Source organism: Anser anser (assembly GCF_964211835.1).
Source record: "Anser anser genome assembly, chromosome: 19".
Lineage (NCBI taxonomy): Eukaryota > Metazoa > Chordata > Aves > Anseriformes > Anatidae > Anser > Anser anser.
The window spans coordinates 6,106,658-6,134,528 of NC_139740.1; the positions used below are offsets into that span (position 1 = coordinate 6,106,658).

Sequence of the window (27,871 nt, forward strand, 5' to 3'; positions counted from 1 at the left end):
GAATTCTTTCCTTTGTTTTACTCCAAATTATTGTAATTGACTTTGAGTTTCTACATTAATAGTGGATTGGATAAACTGCATAAAGCAAAACTTACAGAAGGGAGACTTGTAAATTCGGAATATACTGCATTTAGTATAATTATTTTCAAATTAATTTAAATGGAAAAAAAAAGGTCCACTAAAACAAAAGAAATGGAGAAGGCACAATTTCAAGCGTGCTGTGCCTATTCTACTGCCTAGATAGGCTCACCAATAATTCTCACAAAGACACAATGTGTTTTGTCATTACCTGTTATACTCTTCACTAGCTGCATCCCACTGTATGACCAAGTCTTTCAAATTTTATCCCTGCAAATTCAGACTGCCCTCTTTTACACATCCTTCACATCATACATTTCTGCCTTATGTATAATTCATTCTTGAATATCATATAACTGAAGGAGTTGCAGTTTAGTCAAGATAATCACTGACTAGGTTTCTTGCTCATCCTCTTAAAGGAGGATGGTTTGAATTCTTAGCAATACTTTATTAAGAAACTTTCAATTTCAAAATAAAAACAAATATTTTTCCTTAGACCTTGATGCCTCTCTCCTTCTCAGAAAGACTTTGCCGCCATGACTGTGTTCCCTCCTTCCCTTCCTCCCCTATCTTAGCTTTATGCTCTTCTACCCTAGTAGTAGAAGGCTATATTAAGCAATCTGATGAATTAAAAATTTGCGTATAAGCCTACGTATCCTAAAATCACTTTCACAGGCAGCAATACATTTTCAGTTCACATGTGTAGAAAAAGAAGGGTGTAAAGGATACAACTCTCAACCTTACTCCACATACACAAAAACTGTACCTAAAAAGTGAAGAGAGATGGTTTCACAGCACAGGTCATATCACAGGCAGAGCTAGGATTCACTCATGTCTTTCTCACTCCTACACAATATCAAACCTGCATGAACCCTTTAGTTTACACCAAAATAAAAAAATCTATTACAGTAGGCTATCCTGATTCCTTGATAAAACTATACAGTTTCGGTTTAATTTGAACTAAAATAGAGTTACCTTTAGACGACTTCCTATTCTTAAAAGGTTTTTAAGAAAACTTTTAAAAGGTAAAGGGGCAAAAGTAATTAGAAAAGGGAAACCTCCTGCACAACACTATCTGCACAAAAACTCTCACATTCAAAACATACTATTTGGCATATGCACTCTTTTCACAGGGACTGAATAATAAACTGTATTAAATAGATTTTACATTTTCTTCTCAAAGTCAACAGATAGCCAGAATAGAAAAGATGTAGCAACCTAGCTCACTAATACAAAATACCAGTTTTGAAACATTTTTGAAAATTAGTGTTCCCTCTCTCTGTTCCTACAACAATGCAAGAATATATGGTGAGATCAAAAGAACCACCTAGCCCAAGGTACAGCTTTAAAAGTGCCCAGTGGTGGATATGTGCTACTGCATTACATTTTGTCACTTCAAGCAAATTAAACAAAATCATGGAAGACAGAATTACTACCTTCACATTAATATCTATGTGCTTCAATGAATGTTGACATAGAAAACACACAAAAACAATTTCTTCTGCCCCATTATTTCTTTCCATTCTCATACTTCAAAAAAACAAAAAAATTAAAACCCTTAACTGTATAAATTATATCAAACTTTCCTCTGAAACTTAATCATTAACAAACAGAGTTAGCCACCAAATTTAAAGTGCAAGTTAGTCATCAATTATTTAATATATTCCATTTAAATAATGACATTGACACAATATAGACACATACAGAATTATTTTTTATACAACTGCACAAAGAAACATGGGAAGAATTAAAAAGAAAAACCCAAGAAACTAATTTCATTTTGGAAAGAAAAATTTATTAAGTATAAATAAGGCACACCCAAAACAGTACTTTTGATAGAAGCACCTTAAATATCCCCGTAAGCGTACTTTTTACTCTAGAATTCAATACTACGGTCATTATTCAACACACATCAGCAAATTCCAGTCTATTGCCACATATTAAGTCTCTAAAACTACAACCTGTTAATTCACGAGCACAGTAACATTCAGCAACTGCAACTTACCATCTGAGATCCGGGAAGGGAGTAACAATCCTCTTCTGCCTAATTCAGCCAGAGCCAGGCATCCACCATGCCATGCATTGTCTGTTTCCTGAAAACTAATTTTAGTACAAGTTTTATTAGGACTAGCTTTCCCTTTTTGGATTTCATTTGTCATGGTGAATTCCTAACATTTTAAAAGACACCAACCAGCATGTATTTATTGTGTTAATATTCCTGTTAGATTTTTAAAACATAAGAATGGTGAATGGAACATGTTTTCTTTCCCATTTTGTGCAACATAAATACTGATGTAAACATGATCAAATAAGCAATGACACAAGCAAAAAAAAAAAAAGGAAAGAAAACAACCACCACTTATCAATATAAACGTAATAAACGTACCCTCTTTACAAAAGAATGCAATACAAAACACTCATCCAGAAAAGGAAAACAACTTCCTATTACACTGCCAAAGATGTAGGTTTACAGAATATATCTGAGATAACGAATGAACTGAATGCCAAACACAATCCTTAACTAGCAAAAGATGTCCGAGCAGTACAACAAACGTATAATACAAGCCTGTGCATTTCAAAGGTGTCTAAACACCACTGTTTGCTGATTTAAACAAAACCATAGACCAAAACAGTGCCTTATGGTGAACACAGCAAAAAGAATTTCAAAAACGGTACACAGATTTTGGTGGACTGGCAGGTAAAGGAGTGAAAAGTGCTGTGTGACTAAACATGCATGAAGTTAATTTTGTATTAAACTAGGAATAGGAACCTAAACTATGTCACACCAAAGCTTCATCTCTCCCAGTCATCCTGTCTCTGAAATGGGCCAATAGCAGATGCTTAGCCAGAGACAAAGCGCAAAGGATCGTTCCCTCATTAGCCTCCTCCTGGCTTTGGCAATCCCAAGTACAGGGACTTCCCAAGCCAGAGGTTGCATCCAGAATGTCACATTTAATAACCTCTGATGGGACTCTCTTCCATTAATTTGGATAATCCCTTTTTGAACTCCCTTTACACTTTTGGCTTCCATAACATCCTGTGGCAATGACTTCTACAGTTTAATTGCGTGTAAATGTACTTCCTGATACTTGCCAGTTGTCGCATTCTGAGGAAGAGTGAATAGTAAACAATTACTCGCTTTCCCTATTTCTTTCATATATATGATTTTATGTATCTCCATTAGACCCCTCTACTTTTTCTTTCCACTTGGAAGAATCCACGGCAGTTAAATCAATTCTTGATGATTCAGTTTTGTTATCTCTTCCTTTCTTAATAATACCTAACATTCCATTTGCCTTCTTTATTTTCTGACTGCTGCTCCATTGACACCTTCACAAAACTATCAAACTATGAATAGTGAATTCAAGATCTCTTTCCTGAGTAGTAGTAACTTTTATAGCTGGCTGTGTTCTTCCCTAAGTGCATTAGTTTGCGTTCATTAAACATTATATTTCATGCCATTTACTGTCTAGTTACTTTATTTAGGCTTATATAACATTTTCTTTTCTGTCACCTTTAGTTTTCACTGTATTAGCTAAGTTAAACCATCAATCAATTTCATCACCCCACTGTTCACCTTTTTTCGAGGATAATTTTTGAGTATCTTGAACAGCAAAGGACTCCTATGGATCCCTGCAGACTGTGCTGAAAGTCTCACTGCGATAAATGGTCATTTATTTCTTCCCTGCCTCCTGTCTTTGAATTTATCTATAAGACATCCTTTCTTCTTATCCTGACAGATACAATTTAAAGTGCCTCTAAAGAGCAACTGAACTTTTTATTTTATGCAGTAGATATTTAGTGCAAAGCATACAGAAGAGATTCTCCTTTGTCTTGTCTACATTCATTCCCAAGTGCTTTTGGAGAAAGCAGGTCACTCAATTACTAGCTGCATTACTCACCCCTATGACTTGAAAAACAAGGAAAGAAAACACTACGAGTACAGGTCTTTGAAGCTCCAGGGATAATTGAGATCAGCAGCACCTCTTAAATTAATCACAGTAGCGCAGTGGAAGTATTGGCTAAGTAGATACTTTCACGTTGCAAGTTTTTAAGACTCCATAGCTTCTTTTTTATTGCATTATCCTTTTACTGAAATTTTTAATTTGCACTGTCAAGCAAGGTGGGATTTATTTTTTTTTTAAAGAGTAGATGTGTCAAACTAAAGATTACCTGTATTTTTTGCCAATAAAGAAATTATTCTTTTTGTTATTAGCTCCTGTGGTACAACACTTACACAGTTTTACTGTGTACTGTGGATAACCACTTTTTATGTAACCCAAACTTGTCACCTCCTACTTTAGTTTATTTCTAATAATATAAAATCTAGAGGGCAATCATTTCCCTGTCATTTACAACGTCCATCACTCTTCCTAGATGTTTTAGCCTCCCCTCACATAGAGGCTGATTCTTAACTCGAATGATCTTCAGAATCCTTTTGGAATATCATTTCCAGGTCTACTATTTGCACAGAACACTCAAGATATGAGTACACCAGGAATTTCTAAGGGAGCAAGCTAATGAGCTTATAAAGTCTATTTATTTATTTATTCATTCTCAAAGATCAACTTTAGTCCTTTCAAATTAATTTAGAATGGGGTGGAGATAGAGGATTAGGAACAGTTTATTGAACACCCTGAGTGCAGTACACCTATGCCTTAGGAGATTCTGAAATCTGGGAGAAGAAAGACAACAAAATCTACAGATTTTTAGACCTGTTTTTGTAACTGTAGTCTTCCTATTTCATAAACAGACACGTTTCACATGCACATAAAATATGAAGTAAGATTTTTACCTAAAACAATCCAACAGAGACCCAACCACATCATCTGCTAATTCTTTTGGAAGTCTTCCAGTTATTCTACCAATTCTAGAGAAGAAAATAAAAAAGCGTACAGTGATTCATTAGTACTGCCATTTGATGAATAAATCCAATAAAAATTTAGTTACTGGAAGCTTACAATACGATGACTGAATTCAAGGTGACAATGGATCATGCTAACACCATTAGCCTAAAACACCAATCTCAAGCTTGAAGCAAAAGCTACAAAGTAGAGAATTTAACACAGAAATATATTTTTTTTCAAAGGGGAGGAGAAAAAAGACATTTTGAAGAAATACTACTTTATAGCCTTTAAGTCAAATCTTACACAAAACGTCTATTTCCAAACCCAGCTGTAATTTTCCTGTACACTAGCCCCATCTCATATGCACCCAGAAAAAGTTATAAACACAGCTTTACAGCATGACCTGTCCTAAGGCCATTTGAAATAACTGTGAATATTGACAAGACAGAAATTATCAATCATAGGTTACATTAGACTGTATTTTTGTTGTTTAACAGTTTAGAGTAACAATAAGAAACTTACCCTTTTGCTGCAGACCACCTGACAATAGTATCTTTGTCTTTCAGTCCAACCAACAATTGCTCTGCAGATAAATTTATTGAAACGAAACAATTATTTTCATTTATTTAACAAGAGAAATACTTTTTAAAACATTAAAGATCCATTTTCCTCTTAACATAGCTGCCTCCTAATTTAAACAAAATATTTGTTTCCAGATTTCTTATACAGGCCACACATGCATGACTTGAAAGTAAATAAACATAAAAGATGTCAAAATTGTTTTCTAAAACAGAAAATTTAAAATTTTAATTACTCTGACAGATTCAAAATAGAGGTCATGATGGGTTTTTTTTCAGAGGTTCATTAGATTACTTAGTTACAAAAGTTTTCTGATGCCATCTTTGTCTGTTTATTTATAGCATACCCACCAGCAAGCTAGCAGAGGACCTCCTTTATGAATACACACTAACAGAAAATGCTGTTCCTTCGATACTACCACAGGTTAAAATCTTCCACATAATTCTTTTGCTTTCATGTAATGCCATTTACTTCATTTTTCATTATGAATTTTAATTCATCCTTCCATCTCTGAAAGGCTCAAGATAACACTTTCATATTACTGGGAAAGTGTATTTCAATAACTCCATCCCCCAACCCCACAAAAAAATGTTACAAGTACTGAGTTTCTACTTGTGATGCTAAAATTCAAATCATTTGGCAAAAATATGGTATATTTTAACCAGATGCACAGATTGAAATTTTATAGTCTTTCCAATTGTTCACGTTAGTGCAGATACCCACATTACTTTCTTCGCACTAAGCAAGCCGTTTTCCTAATGTGCGCTTAATTTGCAGGCCTTACGATAACTTCTGTCTGGTTTTAACACACCTACAACGTTTTCAATCTCTCCTGGAATGTCATATGCCTCTTCATCCTCAGCTTCATTAGCAGCAACATTTATCATTTGACTCTGCGTAACTGAACCCTTAGCTTGCAGATTGGCAGCCAGAGACCGACAGCCACGCTGATACCTGCACAAAAAAAAAGAGACAGTTAATAATTTTTTTCTGATTTAAGTTCCAATTGAAATAGGTATATGCTGCCATAAAGCCTGCTTCTCAAGTTACTGAACCTCCCAGTGTACAGCTTTCCAGTTATTTAGAGGTTGCTTTAAAGGAAAGGGAAAAGTATCCCATTCTCCTTCCTCCTGACCCAGTTGTCTGTTTTCTAGGTTGAGAAAAGCTAGACTATTTAAATGGATCCTGTGCAAAACTGTTTTGTACCTTTCATCATCTCTCTCCCTTTCCTGTTTCAATATAACCTACTTTCCACTACTGACAATAAAAAGGCAAAATTCCCATGCCCTAAAACACTCTCCAAAACCTTAAAAAAAAATCAATTTATGAAAAATTGTTTTTAAATGTTAAAGCCAGCTCGGTAATTTCTTCACAAGCTGTACTCAGATATTTAGCCTGTGGTATAGATACATTCTTACAAAAGATACACTTCCCATGCTAAACTGACTCTTGCCATTGGGCAAGGTACACTCTCCACCTAAAAAGAATTTTCTATGCCTAAGGACATTCTCAAAAGCTGGTAAAAGAACTACAATAAAAAATAGTCACCAATGGAGCCTGCAATTTTAAAAATATCAGTGCGAGAAATCTAAAAAAGAGGTTGCCCTCTGGCAATAAGTAAAACCAGACACCAAAACCTGACTAATATGCAAAACTAAAGTGGGATCACAAACCACTTTTCCCCTGTGAATCTTCTATCGAATCAGGGTAGAAAAATGTAATGGAAAAATTAAGTTCACTCTCACAAAACTGAATTAAATCAACTTCAGTAACAAAGTTCACCGTCTTCCCATCTTTACCAATTTATGCATTATACAGCAAGAGACTTTGTTTGCAATGTGCAACATGAAACGTTAAAAGACTTGGGTTGTCACAACGCTGGTTTACTACACCAAAATTGAAAAACTAAAGAAAAATAAATACAGCAGAAGAAATCTAATTTTCCAAAGTGTTCAAATGAAGGATGTATGCAAGTCTTAAATAACACAAGGATTTCTTTCTTTTTTTTTTTAGGGGAGGGAAGGCAGGAGGGCAGAGACTGGTAATCAAATGGATGGATTTAAGAATTTTTAAGGTTTTGGAGTGTTCGTGATTTTTTTTTTTAAGATTCATTTTCCTTTTTTTAAAAAAAAAAACAACAACATTATTTCAGCTTTAAACTAACCTCCACTTTGCTACCTTTGGTTTCACAAATGTCAGTCCAAGTCGTTGAACAAGTTTCATCCCTAGCTTGCGAAGAACCATCTGATTACTTTCTGATAGCTTGCAGTTATCAAGGCACTCAAGTACAGTAGCAGCTGTAAAAGAAACGCGTTAAGACAAATACTTTAAAAAAGACTCAGTAAAAAAAAAATGTTTAAAATCTCAAAAAATCTGTAGAAGATTTAGATTTTTAAAGGTGTTACTGAAATGCAAATGCTGTACTACCTACTTTGTCATAGTTTTGGCAATGGCCAAATAAGGGTAATATCCTTCACCTACCAAACAGGTAGGACTACTTTAAGGATTACTTTTGACTATGAAAATCAAAGTGAATCTAGATCGTGAGGGAGCATTTACGCCTCTCATTCTCACTGGAAGAAACGTATTTAAGTATCTTTCATGGTCTAAGAATTTTCAGTAGCCTAACAGAACCAGAAGTCAGAAAAAACAATTCAGTTCCTCTGTGACCAGTCTCTGCATACTAAAAAAGTGTTCATTTTCCTCATTTTCTATTTTCAGGTAGCACCAACTTAACTCTTCTGCACAGAAATTTTTTATGATGATGAATGTCCATAAACATTTAGACATGAAAAATAATGTGTATGTGTAAACAATCAGCAACAAAACCTTTCATTTGGGCACATCAAAGGTAACAAAGTTATTTGTCCAGCAAAGTAAAAAACATAGACTAATGGAGAATCTTGGATTAATGAGTCCAAAATTCAAAATTTTCACAAGGAACACATCCATGCTACAAGTAAAACAGTCCTTTTGCATTTGCAGCCTGAAACGACTGTCTCAAAGAAAGAGCCTACAACTTATCAGTAGTTAATATGAACTAACAACTCACCCTGAAGGACCTATCATTCTTACTATAAGCACTGCAGATACAGAATTACATCTTCTGCAACTTTCTAATCCAGTCTCATACTGGGTTTTCTAAAATACTAAGAGATCAAGGGTATAGCAATTCTTTCAAAGTCTGAGAAATCGTAGGGCACATGACTTAAAAATCGACTCAGTTTTTCAGCAGCGTTATGATTTATCCTGACATACTGAAATGTTAGTAAAATAATACGTGCAGGCAAAATGGTGAAGCCAATAATGACTTTTATTTCAGTATCTTCCTGCAACCTGGGTATTTTTTTTTTTGCAACTGTTAAAAAACTAGAGACACGAATGCTTTAAGAGACTGCAGAAATATCAATACTCACAGAGAGAAAAAAAATAGGAATATATAAATATAAGCCTTTTCCAAGTCCAACTACTGAATCACTCTGGGTCATCCACAGATCCAAGCAGATGGTCTCAGAAGTTGTGCTCGTTTTTAACTCCAGTTCTATAATGCAAGATTTCTAACAGTGTTGTCCTTTGACGTCCACCTCTTTTTTTTTTATTTTATCTTCAGTTCTGTTATAACCCTGTAATAACTAACAATCTTTGATTCTTTCACCTCTCACATTTTGTTTTCCCCAACAATTTTTGTTTGAGTATTTGCTTCTTAGCTGTGAGCATTCTGTCTTTTCTGGGGTAAATTTATTCATTGGTATGTGCCTGGCTTTCCTCATACTACCAGATGCCACAGGCCAAAACATCTAACTTTACCAGCAGGGTTAACAACATGAGCCAAATATTTTTATTTTATTTTGATTATGACAATATTTTGCTGTACAGATGCATCTTTTAAATTATTTTGCATTGTACCATATTTTATCTAGCCTGTTCATATTTCTGGTTATCTGACACATTCATAAGTGTAGTAAGGAAGGGTCTGCATGTCATACTTAGTAACTGGGAGAATGAAACTCTTTCCTGCTCTAGATCTACACAGTTTCTCTTCTGAAGTCAAAATCATTCCATTAAATCAAGTTATAAGCATTCTAATGTGAGTTTACATCATTGCTTGATTCCGGTGAATAGCACAGACCGCATTTCTGGTGTTTTGCTAAGTTCCACAAGAAAGATCATCTCTTTTGCAGTGTTCTGTAATTAGCCATTATCTCTCTGTACCTCTCTTACCGCTACCAATAAAAAGCAAACCAGTATTGTGCAGTCAGTTCTGAACAATTCCAGGTTTCACCATGAGAACGTAATTCCAACATAAAGATACAATATTCAGAAACTTCTGTGTTCTCCTTTCAAGTACCTGTCTATCCCTAATTTAATCCATTATAATCTCTTTCCACTGAAACTTTCGCTCTTTTCAACAGTACCACCAGACAATTCCAGCTGGGTCCTATATACAGCAGGTTCTTTAAACTTGGGATTTCCTAACTCCTGGGCTTATGTTAGGACTTGGAAATTTTCTGCAAAATTTTCAGCACTAATAGGCATAACACCAGGTTATGTTCTAATGAATTTCCTTAAAATGTTTCACATCTTATGCTCTGTGCTCAGCCCCTGTAGCCCAGTGGTGAACCTGATCACCTGCCAAATCTTTAATTCTTTCATGAGATTTTCCAACATAACATTCTTCAGCTGCATCTTCTCCTCCCTCACTTTGGCATCTCTTCTTTTTTCCTTTACTTTGCATGTTTTAAAACTTCTCCGTTGATTTTACTCTTTACAGAACCATTCATTCTTTATCAGTGTGTCCTTTCTTCCTTTTTTAAATTGGAATGGCTTTAAAAACAAAAATCAGGATATTACAAACTTACCATAAGGTAAACAGTCTTCTCTTTTGCCATGTTTAAATAACTGTGCCTATAATTAAAATAGGGAAAATAAATATAAGAATATAGAGATTCTAAAGCTTAATATATCAGGCATATAGATCTAAAATAGTTTTTAATATTCCTGCAATAATCTAAGCTATTTAGTAATTTAAATAGCTAAGAGTGTCGGGGTGCAGCTCTACTTCTTTGTAAGTCAATGCGAGTCAAGGCTACTGTAGCCCAGCCTGCCCCTCCCATTCGTACACTCATGCAGGCAGCCAGCTCAGGGAGCTGATTTGGCCGAAAAACACACGCTCAAGGAGGGGGTTGGGGAGCCGTTCTTCAGCCAGCTCAGCTCCCTGATCCATCCAGCTCAGTGCTTCAGTGCTTGGTCACACCAGTTCAATGCAGGTGCAACCACAGCAGCTATTATTTAACAGCTCACGCTGCTTTGAACCTCCAAGAACTGAAGACGAATCTGCAGACCACGAATAAGTGGAATTCTACATCCTGTTTGGGACCACATGACATCGAAGGGTTCTCCGAACTGAACAAAGCCTTGCTCATAATTTAGACAGAACACATCAATGCTCCAGTCGCTGTGAGAAGCAGGACAGGTGGACACACGTGAGCGAGCCTGGTTGTTGGTAGCAATCAAACTCAGACAAGACAGGACACAGCACAGGCTACACCGCCAAGTGTTTTACCCTGCTTCTCCAGCAGCTTTTGAGAACTCCCTGTTAAACTAAACAAAAGTACAGAATTCCCTGACTGCAAATATACCTCCACCAGACACATTTTAATTCCTGTGCCAAGGGATTTAAAGAAGAGTTCAAGCATTCAGTCCTGCAAATAGCCCCCAAAATAATTTTATATACAGTTAAAAATCCCAGTACGATTAAGCCTCAGCTCTACAGGGAGAAGAAAGCACTATTACTACCAGACAAAAACGTGTTACACATTTAAAGTTTCCCCAGTCCACTTCATATGTATCAAAACTACTGTGTTCAGCCACTTAGTTTTCCTTGAACTTTGCCATTCACGAGAAGAGAAACCTTCGTCAATAAACATGCCTAGGAGTTAAACAAGAACAGACTTACCTTAAAAATATGTACTTTCTCACACATGCCAAATACACATGCCTCCTGTACTGCAGGTGTGGTTAAGAGCAACAAAAGCAATAAAAACACCTTTAGGCTATGTACCCATTCTGTTTTGTTTTGTAACTAAATTACATTTTAGAATCCTAAATTAGCACTTCTGATCGGCTTTACTACAAGCTACATAGTGGAACTTGACAATGTATCTTGAATTATTCGAGATTTTTAATGTTTTCCTGAAGTAACCAGACAATTGTAAGGCATCCTATAAAAAGTACACTTACAAAGCAGAAATGCTACAGAACCACTGTAGGTTCTGTAGCAAACCTACAAATCTAGAGTATTAACAAACCTAAAAATTGGCCTCTCCAATTTTTCTCTCTCTTTGCAGAAGTGTGCATAAGCTCATTTCTTCATCACTTTGTGCCTGTGTTCAGAACAGATGGCTTCTTCCCAATGTTAGCCAGTTGGCAGTGGATGCCAGGAGACACTGCAGCATTTCTGCAGCACCTCGTCTTCCCAAGTACTTCTCCTCTCTGCACACAAGCCCAGGTAAGAGCAAATACTGTTTTAAAGTGTGCATGGACTGCCTCAAATTTATTAGGACTGTGTTAACACATATTCCATCAAAACATAGTATAACTCCTATAGTACAGAAAATTGAGAGAAACGGCTTTGTAATATAGCCTTGGGAACGCTCCTGGACAAGTACATTTGGAGCTCTAGCCCCACACTTCTCGGCAAACTGTCAAGGAGTTCCTGCAGAGATGGAATAGTAGCCTCAGAACATGCTCTCATCTTCACTCTTATGTAGTTCCTTAATTCTAACACCTTTCTGCAAGTTTCTTCCTGAGTTTTCACGTCCTCAAGGCCAACTTTGAATTCAGTTCTGACTCCTTGGGAAAAACATAACCAGAAGGTGTTTCGCCTCAAAGCAAGATGAGGGAAGAAATTAACCAACAGAAAAGCAGGAAATAAGAAAACTCTTCACATATTGTAGAAGACTTATTTTTAATGTTTTTCTAAAGACAACTAAGAAACCAGCCTCACTCGTCAATTTAGAAGAGCGAACTCAACAAACTCCGTTTCACACATTTCTCTGTGAATTTACTGAACAAGTGAAATTTACTGAACAAGAGAATTTACTGAACAAGATTTTTGAACAAGATTTACTGAACAAGTGAAACACACGTTTTTTTCCTACAACAGTTTCATTATATACTTAAATAACAAACTATTTTCATATTTGATTTTCAACACGGAATATCTACTCACAAATACAGCGATACGTTATAACGTACTTTCAGATGTTAAAATCATTATAGCAACAGCTGTAATTCAATTGAGATTTATACTACAAGCTAGCTGGGTAACTTATTTTTTTCAGAAAACAAATCAGGCTCCACACCTTGAACCTCAACCTCTCTTCAGTCATTCAGTAGCAAGAGTTTAACCCATCACAAGAACTCTGACAAGATTTAGACAGGTCAACGCAAGAAAATCTCAGGGAAGAGCATTGTATAACTTGAGAAAGTTACACATAATGTTAACTTCCATTAAGAATACACTCTCTTTACGTACCATATGAACCTTTTTCCTTATAAAGTATGAAAAATATGCAGATTCTAATATAGGAAATTTTCAGCTATATAAATTATAGCGGTTTATTCCCATCTTTAGTTTAGTTTATTACCTGATTCAAATGTTCTCCCTTACTCTCAAATATGGATTAAGGGGTTTTATTTCATTGATGCACGTTTTTAGGAGAAGTACGAATTAACCAAATAACACTGTAGCTAGTGTGTTACAAGTTCATAAACTTTAAAAATGGGGACTTAATATTTACATGGTTTTTGATAAATAAAATGTTACCTATTGATTTTGGAATAAATACAGCTGAAAAAGAGGTACATCTGAAATGGAAAAAGTTTTGTTTGCACCAACTAATGTACACTGCAGGTGGAACATAACCTTCTACCAGATTACTGGTGTTTCAGCAAGTGACACATTAAGTACTTCTTTCTCTCAAAGAAAATCTAATGGACATTTTTAGCGAAAAGCAATTCTTATAAAAGTAGGTAATAACCATACTGCTGAGCACTACTCTTCAGATAGTCAAGAAAGCTATAAATCCAGCTTCTGCTTCTCCCTCCCTCCCCCCTTTTTTTTTGAAATATCAAGACAAGAAGTTTTCATGACTTCTTTGTGAATCAGAGCATGTAAAAACATTCACAAGCCCAACATTCGTCAAACTTTCAAGCTTCATTGGTAACTCCTCTGGGGAAATAGAAGAGCGCTTTACCTGGTATTGGCCTCTAAAATAAAAGATGTGTGTATTTTTCTAGGAATGTGCTACCAACATTCATGTACATAAAGCAAAGGTACTGTCTCAGAAAAATCCTGCAACACTAGAGCATACCGAGGATATACTAAAAAGCAAAGTGCATGATGCACCACTGCAAGCAAACAAACAAAAAATAAATAAGGAAAAAAGGACAAACCAGCATTGCAGTATTTAGCTTAAACTTCCTGCCTTGAAGGAAGAAAAACATCCGAGGCACACCATTTCAGAAAAATCTGATACAAACAAAATAATTAATAAGCTTGGTTTGCCACCCATATAGACATTTTAGTGTCAGCAAGTAATAATACTGAAAGTAAGGAGCCTGTCTGTTGGAGTATCCAGGCAATTGGAGTTACACCCTGGTCCCTCCGCTTTAATGAGGACACAGAGCATACACCAACTCACCCAACCTGCTGAACTGTTGAAAAGTATGTGACTCCCTCTCTTATAAATAATTAAGCCACCTACAAATTAGAGAAAATCAGTGGTGTGCAAGCAATGACGACTGTCAAGTCTGGTTTTGCTTTAGAAATAGCATGGTGCAAGGAAAACAAAACCCAGTTTCTTAGTAATCATAGAAGAAATACACCACACCTTCCAATTGTCTACATAACCCACTTTAGGCCCGACCTCTATGAGATATATCAATCAGGATCATCTCCGGGACATGTTCCCCAAGCTATACAAATCACCATTAAGGGTGGCCTGACTGCTTGGCAGCAAGTCTATCTTCCTGCCGAGCAGGAGTCACAGGTCTGAACCTACCCTCTGGTTGTAACCAACCAAGGCAAGGACTGGGAGGATAATTTCAGCCTCTGCGGGAAGAGAAGAAAATGGTATCTTTCATTACTCTGGAGCACCCCCTAGTAGTCGTACAGCATCCAGGTCGAGGGAAAGCTATCACTCATTCCTGCCTCCAGGCTAGATGTGGGGAGGTAAACAAGGTGAGGGAGGACGTGCTGTCAGAATAATAAATTTGCTTGAAAGTGGAGAGTATGGAATGCACTATAAGTGCAACAAATGGTGAAAGAGATGAGTTAAAGCCCTTGTTCTTTATACGTCTTCAACACAACTAGAAATAGTATGTGTCAGGGTATCGATCATGGTAATTACTCTGACAAGCTTTGATACACAGCACAGTTAAATAGTTGGCAGAAGGAGTTAAGTTCTCATATGATCTTAGTGATTTGTCAATTGAAAGCCTGAAAAATTCAGACTAATACATCAGGACTTCCATCTTAACAAGACTGCCAAAATAGATTTCAAATACTTAAAATAATATTAGCAGCTTTACACAACACTATATTCTAAAAGGAAGAAAAAAATCAGTCTAATGCCAACAGAAACTCTGAACCTTGAACTAACCTCAGTACTTCTGGTGAGAACAAAAAAAAAAAACAAACATAGAGGAATCAGACAAGGCCACGTTGGAATACTCTGTACCGTTCAGAAAGAGAAGAGATGCAGTATTACCAAAAAGAGGTCAGTGCCCTTGCATAGGAAAGGATTTTTTTTTCTTCTCCTTGTATCAGCTTTGCTTTTTGGGCACCTTTACCACCAAACCATCAAGCAATAACATCTTTTTAAAAAATAACGCCAATGGACAATCCTAGCATCGCTAATTCTTTAAGAATGCCAAAAAAATAGAGACTTGGGAAACATTCTATTTGGAAATATTCTATTTTTGTGCCTCTGGGTCTGAAAGAATAGAGTTGGAGAGTTCTTTCTTCCCTGGAGCAAAATTTACATAAGCATGCAGCTATTGCTAAATAACCTTTGCATTAGAGACAGCTCAGGGAAATGCCCTGTTCTTAAGACTCTCGAGTTTCATCAGATCACTGTGTAGGGCGTTTTATTTTTTTTAATTATTACTCACACTTGTATACTGAATCACTTATAAAACAAATAAGGTTTAATAAGTTTCAATGCCCAAGGCTACCTCAACATGATGACATCTCTGTCACGCAAGAACTGGGAGTGCTACACCCTGCAGCAATAACTAAAAAGCTGTTTGATATAATGGCAGGTTTAAAAGCAAACCTCCAGACCAAGAGAATTTAAAATGCAGATTCTTGAAACAGGTTAGATGTTTCCTTCAAGTAAACAATTGTTATAAAAAAGTAGCAATTTCATGTTAATCCAACATTTATAATCCTTCACATTACCTACACATACATAGTGTCCAAACACAAAAATGAATTTAATTCAACGCTGAGATTTTAGTTTCCACAAAAGAAAGCAGTTTAAGCAGTTTTAAAAACTGAATCTGAAGCACAGCAAGCAAAGATTCCTGCTAGTGCACACCTGTTGTGAAATGATATATTACTGACGACAGGTGTAAAGAAAAAAAGAAAAAAGCATCAGTGGAATTAAAATGTGTAATGCAGGCTGCGTGTTTCAACAGGAATCACGAAACAGTAGTACTTGTTCTACACATAATGCTGAGTTAGATTAAACAGTAGCATACCTAATCACCGAGACTTAAGGCCACGAAGAGGCAGATCAAAGTGCAGCAACACAGAACTACTCACTGCGTACCTAAGTTGCAGTTTCAGTTCATTGAAATGCAAGGGTTTAATGTCACTTGAAAACACTTTTGCCATGCCAATCTCACAGCAATGCAGACCATAAACAGCCTAATATCATAATCCCGCTGAAATCCACACTGTCAGGGGAAGCTCCAAACTGATCCTGGGTGGCAGGGGGAGACTTGTTTCACCCACCGTGGCCAAGCAGCGTTACCTCCCCGAAACCTGCCTTGCAGTACTGACTGGGAACTGAAAAATTGTCTTTTTTCTCCTGCTTGTTCAGACACAAATACAAGGTAACTGCAGTTTGACTCTTAAAGTAACAAGTTGCTGGAGGAATTCAAGGGCAAAGAATTCTGAAGCTGGGTGAGACAAGTTTTAGTTGTCTCCTGCAGATGCATTTTGCTTTACGCAGTTAGCAATTATTGCTTTGTTTCTGTAGAGACTGCTGAAATCTTGTATGTTTAAAGGAAAAGGTTTACTTCTTTTGAATACTGCTTTTACCTTCAGCTAATATTTTTGGTTTAACTACATGCTATTGTTCTAAGTGTTATATTAAACTCTTGAAATAAATATTTCCTACTCCACTTAAGCATGCCTCTGTACATATACCTACATTATGTATCTTTCTGAAAACCTTTATTTCCTAACGATATAATTTGTGCTTATATTGCAGTAACTGAAATTAATATTTCAAGACTAAATGCAAGAAAAAGGCTTTAAAAATTCAGCTTGTTCATGGCTACCAACTAGAACAAGAGTTATGAGCTGTAGGATACAAATGAAACTGGCTTGATAAATATTTTCTCCCATTCCACAATGTATAGGAGGAAAAAAAATCATACAAATGCAAGAAGGCAGGCTTCTGCTTCCAGGTATATTGTATCACATTCTAGTTTCGATTCGACTTGTTAAGTATTCACCTGTTTCGCTTAGTATGCACTAATGAACAGGTGGATAGAGCCAAAGCCAAAGTCAAAAGAATTATGACAAAACACTAATGTATTATACATCCTACAGGTCTCATCATGCACCTACAATGGCAAACAGTCTCCCTTTCCAGATCTGACAATAAAATGATGAAACATCACCCTGTCTTTTGAAACAGACTGCAATGCATACAAATAATGCTTCCTCTTGCTTAAGCAGCAAGTCCTAAGTCATTCTAAATATAGATCATTTCTCCTATCTTCTGATTTGGAAGAGCTGCAACAGGAAAAAAATAAAATATGTATATATATAAAAAAAAAAGAAAACCACACCAGCACACACACACTTGTTCCAGAACTTTGCTTTGATGTTTAGTAAAGTATTGCATACAAGTCCTCAGAGCAATTATTTAAAAAGAGCTGCAAATTTATGCAAATTATAGAAACTCAAACAAATACCAGCAAATCCTTAAACCTGGACAAAGGCTACCCAAGTGCATGCCATCTGACTTTGCGTGTGCTATCTCAACTTTGTTAACAACAAAGCAAAGAAGAAACAACTCCACACACAAATTCCCCTACTCCAGTCAAGTGTTTGGACATCACAATTGGAACAGATACCAGAACTGTTAATGCAAGCAATTCAAAATACGCACGAACACTTTAACAGTATAAAACTGCAAGAAATCTGTTATAGAAAGATATTCTTACAATGTACAAGAGGAGTGTTATCATATAGCACTAGTTCAGGCATTCAAGTTTTCTTCCCCTACCTGGGCTGCCCTATGATTGTACAACTACATAGTGTATTACTTTTAAAACCTGAACTGAGGATTTCACTCTTATAAAGAGCACTAAACGAAGAACTTCCTCATATTAACCAGCAAAATTAAAAGAAAGAGTATATTTTTTTCAGCCTACTCAACTACACAGTCTAGTAATTTTAGTATGTCTTATCAAAACTCTTGAGAATAAACATTTAAATTTATCAGAATGGCTAAAACTTTCATGAATCATTTGCATTTTGTCTACCATTTCTGAAAAGCCTGGGAGGGGCCACTGCTACATTAAAAGCCCAACTTCTTCATTTTGTGTAGTTCCAATTATTTCATTTTTTTTCCACAGGTTTGGTACAAAGCCAAACAAAATTTGAGTTATGAAATGACTATTAATATACAATCAGATACATTTTTGAGAGTTATTTATCAGTATCTGTACTGGCAACTTCCCTTTCATTTGTTGATGAAAACACTACTCAGAGAAAAAAGACATACATGTGAAGTTGTAACTTCAGAACTGTTGTGGAGGAAATTCTGGCTTTATATTATCTTACCATTTTTAATCAACAGGAATTTCTCTGTACATTTTCTATTAAAGGTCTACCACAACAGTATTACATTGGAAAAAATATATATATAAATATAATCATCTATCTTTTAGAAGAAAAATGATATTTACCAGAGCCTGCAGCATGCCATTCATAACAACAGTCCCCTCCATAGTCTGAAAGGAGGATTTAGATAACATTGAAAGAGTCCAGTCCAGAAAATCTGCCATCCTTTTTTGCCTGACATCAGGGCGAACAATAAATCTGTCACAGAAAAAAAAGAACAAAAACAAAACACTGCAGTTACTATCTTCACAACTGTCAAAGAAATTATTTTTTTTCCTGCTACCCAAACCGGTTGCAATTCCTGAAGACAATTCTACAATAAGGATTTTCCTAAATTGCAGAGGAGAGAACATTACAAATCTTCCTAAGTTTAGTCCTTCTGTTTCTGAGCAAGGCTCTGACACAATTTTCACTTATAAACATACCAACCTGTAAGCTAGAATTCTAAAGATTCCCAGCTTAATTGCAAAAACAAACAACTTTCTACAGTTACAACATAAAAATAATTTCCATTACAATTAGTGAAAAGCTGAAATAATACAAAGATTCTCTACTATTCTCACCAAGAACAGCTAGAAGACCAGCGTAACTCAGCAATGGGTCCATACAGCACTTGTTATCAGCCAGATCCTGTTCCAGGCCCGTAAGAGTAATCATCAGCGCTGTATTTGTTTGTTCAGGTATTTGTTAAGGTTAAACACCTAATATTTAACATACTGGATGGGTCAAGAGATGCATTTTTACCATTCTTACAGAGGACCGAAGAGGTTTATCGTGGTTAAACTACTTCCCTAAACCTATAAACTCCATCTTCGTCAGTGCCAGCTAAGCCACAGTTAGGACATCTACTTCAGTCCCTGCATTTAGTCTTGTAAAAACTAGGTTCCTAGTCCAGCAGAGATTCAGACTAATTAAGAAACTTTCTCCTCAGTGCAATCAGAGGAAAGGTACATGGGAAAGCCCTGACTGTAGAACTCACAGTGCTTAAAGTAGAATGTGTACGGAGCTTACATCTGGTTACTTTATACATCTGCAAATTAAATGGGGAACTGCATCAAGAGCCAACTAACAGGGAATATTAAATACAGAGAACACAGGAAACACTGAGCACATGTGATCACTTGAATTGGCTTCAAAGGCTGGATCTATTGTGTTCAGCAAAAAACAATGAGGATTTAGAGGAGGAGTTAGTTGAGGGGGGTTGTTTTTTGTTTTATAATAGAGCACCAAGGACAAATCCTTCTCCACAATAGCACAGGTAACAGAAGTAACCTGTAAAGTAGATGAACTGGTTCCTAGACCCTTTCTCAGCCCAAAAGAGTTTAAATCTTAATTACTCTAAGGAGTGCCCTAACCTCCAGACTAGAAGCAAGACAAAGATAAGCCTCATCTCCTCCTACTGCAGCCAGGTCACTGAGCAGACAGAAAACTCTTGGAACAAACCCCAGCTTCTCTGCCCTAAGAAAAGGGAATGACTTTGAAAAATGCAAAGTCTTGGATCCTGATGTTTCTGAATTTCACCTAAAATGCATGCACCTTCATGCAGGAACAAGAATCCAGGCTTCCCCCTCCTCTCCTCTGTCTCTCTATAAGGCGTTTCCTACTCAGCAGGTTACGCAGTTAAACTTCTCTATTTTATCTCCCCAGGACTCTTGCATTCCTGCCTCCCTAACAGTCTAACTTCAAGAAGATGAAACAGTTACCTCAGAATATCTATGCCCTGCTCATTACAGAACTGCTTTGGGATGTGAAAGCAGTGAATTCAAGTACACCAAGGCCAAAAGGCATTGAACCCAGGTCTCCTAATTCCTCATGAAATATTTTAATCATTAGGCTATTTTTAAAATGGTGTTTTCATAGTAAACTAATTACAGCTACACTAAATAGTAATTTTGCTTCCATTAGTCTTACACACCTTGATCCAGCTAGCACTAGAATATATTCTTAATATTCCTTAATGTATTCTATCACCTCATTTGTTATGAGCATATGCTTTTAATAAAAATTAATTCAGCCAATAAAATGGATGTGAGAAAAACCATACAACTGCTAACAACATGCCTGCATAGTATTCTGCATCGGGATGAAAGGAACTTATGAAATCCTTCTGAAATCCAGGGTTAAGCACTGCCTGTTTAGGCAAAGTTTTTCTGAATGTAATGCTGGAATCAATCACATTACTATACAGATTGTTCCAGCAGTCATTTATTTTTACAGATACCCTGGCATGTAAATTCAAATAATCTCAAGTGATGACAGAGTATTTTAAATTCACTGTCCCTACTTGAGAAGGCTTGCAAATACAGAATATACCTTAAAAAAGCCAACCACATTTGGTTGGTTTGGGGATTTATTTTTTTTTTTTTTTTAGGAAGTGAAGATGGTAAAAGGGCATATTCAGGCATATATGCAGCCTTAAGAATAATTCACTGCATGTCAAAATTTGCATGCCTTGTGACAAGGCAGATTACCAATACTGATACATAGAAATCCTAGAAAAGCAACTTCCAATCATCACTTCCAAAATGACTGCAAAAAACAATTAAGATAAGCAGGCAAACCCACATTCTGTCACATGGAAATAAGTACGCAATAAACAAGATTATTTATTAAAGACTATTCTAATGACGCATGCATTCACTTAAATTTTCCTCTTCAGAATAAATCATAAAAGTACAAGACTCATCACCGGAGAACTATATTCTAGTCCCAACTCCTTCATGAATTTTCTGCCTGACGCAAAACAAAAAGTGTCTGTTTTGCCATCAGATTCACCAGTGTAGCATTATACTCAGTGAATACAAGCTTCTGAAGCATTTTGGGTCCTGTGACTGAAATTCAGAATAAATTTAAAATAAGTACATCGACGGCTATTTCCCCAAAAGACAGAATCTGCTCTACTAAATTATATTTAACAACTATTTTGATACAACTAGGCCTGTAAATTTTGTGCTTCTTTCAATCCAGAGAAAAACGCTAAAACTGATTTTATCGTTCAGACTAGCTACCCACATCCAGTAAATCTTTTCCTCTTGTTCACCCCACACAGCCTCTGTGTCTGCCACAAAACTATGTTGGCAGAGCCCCCTAGCGTACTTTAGAGCATATGCAAGCGTAAAGACTCCATTTATCTTGTTTTAAAAACTATGTGACAGACTAAGCAGACTGAAGTTCTCTTCGATTAGAATATACTAGAATAAAGATATGTAATGTGATATGTATCGGGAAAAGATATGTATGCGCTGGCACAGTTTGCATTCTTTATAATTTATTTTCATACGTATAGTAAGTGAAACCAACCTCCACTAACACACTAGGACAGAAAGAAAAGAGAACTTCATTATTTCAAATTTATAAAAAAACCCTATTACTGAAGTGACACAAAAGATATCATAAGAACTGCACCTCTTTCACAACTAGTTTGGTACCTAACACCAACCTTTGTAAAACAATACGGTTTACAAAGTTCCATTATCCTAAATCCATTTAATTTGAAGAACTATTTGACAATAAACCTACAAAAACAACAGTACCTTTGTCTGGTCCAGAAAATTAAGAGGAGGTACATTAAGAAAAGAACCTAGCATTACTATTTCCTTTTATGTAACAAGTACCTCCAGGAGACATTACGTTAATACTAGATTTGTCATTATGTTAATACTAGATTTGTCTATTTTCTATGCAACATACTGCAAAAAATGAGCAGCAACACAGGGGTAACTTCCTCTTTTTAAAACCCTTTAGTACAAACCAGTCCCTAGAAACCAGTTTGAAGAGTATTCTACCAGTAAAGAACTTTAAGTATCACTTGTAGTGTATGCCTGTTCTTCCAACTAACAGAAGAAATATAATAAACAGGCTATTGGGCATGATTCAATCAAGTTTAACACCCCACATATAGTTGACAACTTCCAGTACTCCCAACACTGTCGTTAGTAATATGTCAGGGTAAAAAATGACACAGGAAATGGGAGCTAGCTTTTTCCTTTCCGCCAAAAATCAAAAAAGAGACTTACTTTGAAACCAGTACAGCAGCTGCATCTCGAGCCTTATCGCTGACAACCAAGTAACACTAGAAGTAAAACAGAACTAACTGTAAAAGAATTCAAACACGCAGACTTAATAATACAACTGTGTAACAACTTTGTACGTGAATACACTATTTAATATTTACAATTACAACATTATACTGAGTTTAAGATAGTAAAAAACATATAATCCATTTAACAAACCATATCTGAGACAATCTCGCATCTAATGTCTTTCAAAGCAAGTTTACCTTTACCCTAACCTTAAAGTACCGTCCTATTTGTGTTACTACATTTCTACAAGTGTTAAACCACTTAAGTGCTGCAAGTGTCAAAAGGATAAGCATAAGCTGTTCAGTTATTTGTGGGAAGGGGGCTGATTATTTTTATCTTAAAGGGATGACACGTTAGCCACTTTAAGTTTATGCCAAGTGAAATTTCATTATCTTTGTTGAAAATTCTTCCCGCAGTCATAGCTTCGTTACTCATCCTGACAAATACTAAATTCCTATATAAATATTTAAAGACTTTCAGAAACTCTAGCTAGTATTTTTAAACTCTAAAAGCTCTTACCGCAGCCAAAGGCATACATTCAGAGCAGATCATCATAAAATAAGATTGATGATTCTTTCTCCCTGAAGTAATAAACTGTCTAACCAGATACTAAGTAATTAAATAACATACTAAAGATTCTTCAACTATGGAGAAATTCTCTACAGAGTAGACAGAGAAAATACAGGATTAAATAATGTTTTGAAAAGATCAGAATTTGCTACATATTGAAATATTAAGCCTAAGAAAAATGTAATAGGTCTGAGGATATCACGTGACATATTATACTTACTTTTGCTACTTTAAGTATGCGATCCATTGTTGGCATGCGAGCGTGCCCTTCTTCAGAAACAGTATTACCATCAAACCGGGCCAGATCAAAAGGAATCAAGCATATCATGGAGAGCCATAATAAAAGCATGTAACGAGTTTCCCAAGTCTGGAAAAGAAGAGTGAAACAAAATATGCACTCTGTTTTCTGGACTGCATTCCAGCAAGGTGCCTGGAGAACAAAACTATCTCCTCCAAGGAACTTCTGCACTAAGAAGATGAAAACTTTGAACCTCGATGTTCTGAAACACCAAAGGAGACAGAACTACAAGACATCTCAAATTGGAAAATTCTAGTCAAGTCAATGGACCCTCCCCCCTGAATCTGAAGTTTAGAGATAGTTCTTTCTTTTCCAAAGAAAAACTGCATTTTTCTATTTTCCTGTTTTCTCCTTCCCTCAGTCCATTTGTGCCTCCAGTCCAGTCAGGCAGAAAAAAAATAAATGCAAACAAATAAAAAAACACTCTAAATTAGTAGGGAAAGTGACTCCCCATATGGAGAAAGGGAAAGGAGAGAAAGAAAATGTATGTTCTTAGACAAAGTGCAACAACAGAAAAAGACCGAGAGAGAAATATGTTCTTCCTAATTTCTTATGTATTCCTATCATGGTCTTATTGAAAAAACTTTAGGTGTTCTGAGAGACAGACAAGAAGCAACTTCTAAAGAGCTTCTACAGTACGGTTTCAGAATAAAAATAGATATTTCATAAATCAAGTCCTTTACCTGCAAAATCCTTAAGCTTTGAACAGTTGTACAAAAAATAGATTACCTTAGTTTTATGGCAATTGGTCTTTAAAAAATAAAAGCTGTACAACTATATCAACACCAACAGAAATGTTGCTGCAATAAATTTATTAAAAATTATTTGAATTTTGAGCAGAATTAGTCTTCATATCCATGATTTTTGTTACCTTTAATAGATGATGATCTCTCTTAAAATTAATCTATCTTAAAAAAGTTTTTGGAATCCTTTCTTTCTTCATTCAAAAAATATAACAATATGATCTACAGTATCTCAATCCATGCTTAAAAATTATTTGCTTAAATACTGTTTAAATCAAAATTCTTGCTCCCAGCTAAAGAACTCTTTAAATCAGGAGGGTACCTAAAGAAATGTGTGACTTTCACGTTAATTCTAGCTGTTCAATTAACACTGAGCAGGTTATATTGTAGCTTTACATGCTATTTTTTGCAGGATCATTTTCTACATTGTTCTTCGACTTTTTCTGTAGGAGACATAAAAATTAAAGAGGAAGTACAGCAGGTTCTCACCTCGCAGTCTTTTGGATTCTGGTCCACAAGCATATCCAAAACAGGCTGTAAATCACCAACTTCATGAGGAAACAATCGGAGGAAACGTTTGTATCCTCTCACCTGTAATATGAAGTTTCAAAATTTAGTAAGCCATCTGTCAACACCAAGTATTGAGGAAAAAGAAAAGACTCTTTGAGGAGTTAATATATCATAGAATGAGTTGGGTTGGAAGGAAACTTAAAGCTCATCTAATTCCAAACCCCCTGTCGTGGCCAGGGACACCTCCCACCAGGCCAGGTTGCCCAAAGCCCCATCCAGCCTGGCCTTGAACACTGCCAGGGATGGGGCAGGCACAGCTGCTCTGGGCAACCTGTTCCAGGGCCTCACCACCCTCTGAGCAAGGAACTTCCTCCTTTTATCTAATCTAAATCTCTCCTCTTTTAGTTTAAATCTATTCCTCCTTGTCCTGTCGCTACAGCTCCTGACACGGAGTCCCTCCCCAGCTTTCCTGCAGCCCCCTTTTGGTACTGGAAGGCCACTGCGAGGTCTCCCCGGAGCCTTCTCTTCTCCAGGCTGAACAACCCCAACTTTCTCAGCCTGTCTTCATAGGAGAGGTACTCCAGCCCCTTGATCATCTTTGTGGCCCTCCTCTGGACTCCTTTTAATACTTCTGTGTCCTTCTTGTGCTGGGAACCCCAGAGCTGAATGCAGGGCTCCAGGTGGGATCTGATGAGAGCAGAGCAGAGGGGGGACAATCCCCTCCCTCACCCTGCTGCCCACGCTGCATTTGCTGCAGCCCAGGTCACAGTTGGCCTTCTGGGCTGCAAGTGCACATTGCCGGCTCACATCAACCAACACCCCCAGGTCCTTCTCCTCAGGGCTGCTCTCGATCCATTCTCTGCCCAGCCTGCATTTGTGCTTGGCATTGCCCCAGCCCAGATGCAGGACCTTGCGCTAGGCCTTGTTGAACCTCATGAGGTTTGCACAGGCCTACCTCTTGAGTCTGTCCACTCAATATCTCAAAAGCCGATTTTTTTTTTTTTTTCATTCTGACCTTGCTTTTTACTACTCTGGATCATTGAATAGAATAAGGTATCATGAAAATTATGAGGGAAAAAAAAGAATGAAAAAAAACTAATCTTTCACACTGCAATTTAAATATTGGAAACCTACATACTTTCAGTTACAGAATGTTACATTTGTTTTTGGGGTTTTGTACCTTTGTAATGATGTAAAGAAATTTAAAAGCCAGATGAAATAGCTCGGAAGGAGATGCGCTATCCCGTATTATATCCAGCAACAAATTCATCATCCATTCTAATGAAAGGAGAGAAAAAGAAAGTGAGAACAAAACAGTTAGCTTACAATTTCTCATACTTCTAATAATAAAAAGGGAGATGATCGTCATATAATATATCTGCTATCAACCACAACAAACATGTAATGCAAATATGAACTTTCTAGTTTACGAGAGTTTCAAGTACATACACAAAAAAGTATTATATGCAAGATGACGTTCCTACCTAAGTGGCAATCCAACAAGTGAGGCTGCTCCTGGTACTTGTCCATTATAACTGAAAAGGAAAAGGTATCTGTGACCAACTGTTCAAATGAAAGGCCCTTACAGCCATCAATTGTGAGATACACCCTTGATTCTAGACAGTTTTAGTTTAAAATTTCAATATCCTTGCGCTAACTACTGCCACACCTTTAAGTGAGGTCAAAAAGCAAGAAGACAACAAGTTATTGTAAAAATAGAGGCTGTCTGTCATACCATCATCTACCTAAAATTCATCAAAAACTCTCTTCCAGGAATCTCTCAAATTACTGTGGACAAATCTCACCGTTAAATGAAACATGCCAGCACTCAGTCTGCTGTTACCCCTCACTGCAGAGCTCTTTGTGGTTCTCCTTTGCCAACAACTTACCAGCTTCTGATGGAACTCTGCAAACAGAGGACATTAAACCAGAACAGACCATAGCTGCTGCAGACAAACCAGCTTTACACCGCATTCCAACCCAGTCAGCAACCTGAATGCTGCTTTACACATTTGTGCTTGCTGTTCACATCTTCTCCATTAACATACTACATCCCACTTACTTCTACACGCTACTCTATTTGTTAGCATGTCAAGTTTCTGATTCTTTTTAAAACACCCACACAAAGATGTCTTAACATCACGAAGTGTAGTAGTAGATACTCTTCCAACCCTAAGCTAATACAGTCATACGGAAATTCTACCTGGACACACAGGGTTTCATCACAAGGCTATCTTCCTTCCCATGCTTGGAACATATTTAAGGATATAGTTCCACTCCTGGAACAGGACATCAGCACTGCAAAATTCTTCTCTCTCTGTTTTGAGCTTCCTGACCATAGCAGCAAAAAACATCATAGTACTTTGCATTGAAAGGTGCTCTTCAGAACTCTCAGAACTAGGCTTTTTTATTTTGAAATAGAACAAAGGAAATTATACAGCAAAGAACAAAAATGTCTTGACAAAATTTAACCCGGACAAACACAAACTGTAGCTATTACCATCCCTAAATCCCGTGCTCTTCAACTTTCCACATTACTTCATCCTGCTGCCAGTAATACTTTATCTTCCTTTTGGGAATGGGCTTGAGGAAAGATAAATTGAAATTGTATATTGCAAATACTAAGAACAACTTGCCACAGATTTTAGAAATAAAAGTATTTCAATTTATACCTAGAATCAATGCCATGCAGCCACAGAAATGAAAGCTACGCTTCAAAGAGAGATCATTAAATGATCCAGTTATCAACTGGTGATTGCCTAGGTCATTTTAGATATTTGGTCAAAAAATAGCTTTTACTTAGAAAACTAAAATATCCTCTTAATCTTTCATTCTCCTGCATTTGTTTCTCTCTAACAATTTTTCTCTCTATCCCTTTCTCCTTGTCACATCAAACTCTGAAGATGCAACACAACTTCGCCAGCAGGACATATCGCTGACCACTGGATGACACTGCACAACCACCTTCATGACACAGCCAGTCCAACACTCTCCTTACACTAACTTCTACAGTT

General features: G+C 36.5%; 1 protein-coding gene across 1 annotated transcript in view; it reads right to left on the minus strand.

Annotated features, from left to right (window-relative positions):
• TBCD (tubulin folding cofactor D) overlaps positions 1-27,871 on the minus strand; it is a 126,963-nt gene that overhangs the window by 96,987 nt on the left and 2,105 nt on the right. Inside the window, exons 3-14 of the mRNA XM_083805757.1 lie at positions 26,342-26,392; positions 26,038-26,135; positions 24,837-24,938; positions 23,527-23,673; positions 22,671-22,726; positions 18,720-18,852; positions 10,364-10,409; positions 7,669-7,801; positions 6,316-6,458; positions 5,448-5,508; positions 4,874-4,948; positions 2,084-2,178 (exon numbers count right to left, since the gene is read on the minus strand). Of these exons, the coding sequence (XP_083661883.1) occupies positions 2,084-2,178; positions 4,874-4,948; positions 5,448-5,508; positions 6,316-6,458; positions 7,669-7,801; positions 10,364-10,409; positions 18,720-18,852; positions 22,671-22,726; positions 23,527-23,673; positions 24,837-24,938; positions 26,038-26,135; positions 26,342-26,392 (1,140 nt within the window). The remainder of the gene's footprint in view (positions 1-2,083; positions 2,179-4,873; positions 4,949-5,447; positions 5,509-6,315; positions 6,459-7,668; positions 7,802-10,363; positions 10,410-18,719; positions 18,853-22,670; positions 22,727-23,526; positions 23,674-24,836; positions 24,939-26,037; positions 26,136-26,341; positions 26,393-27,871) is intronic.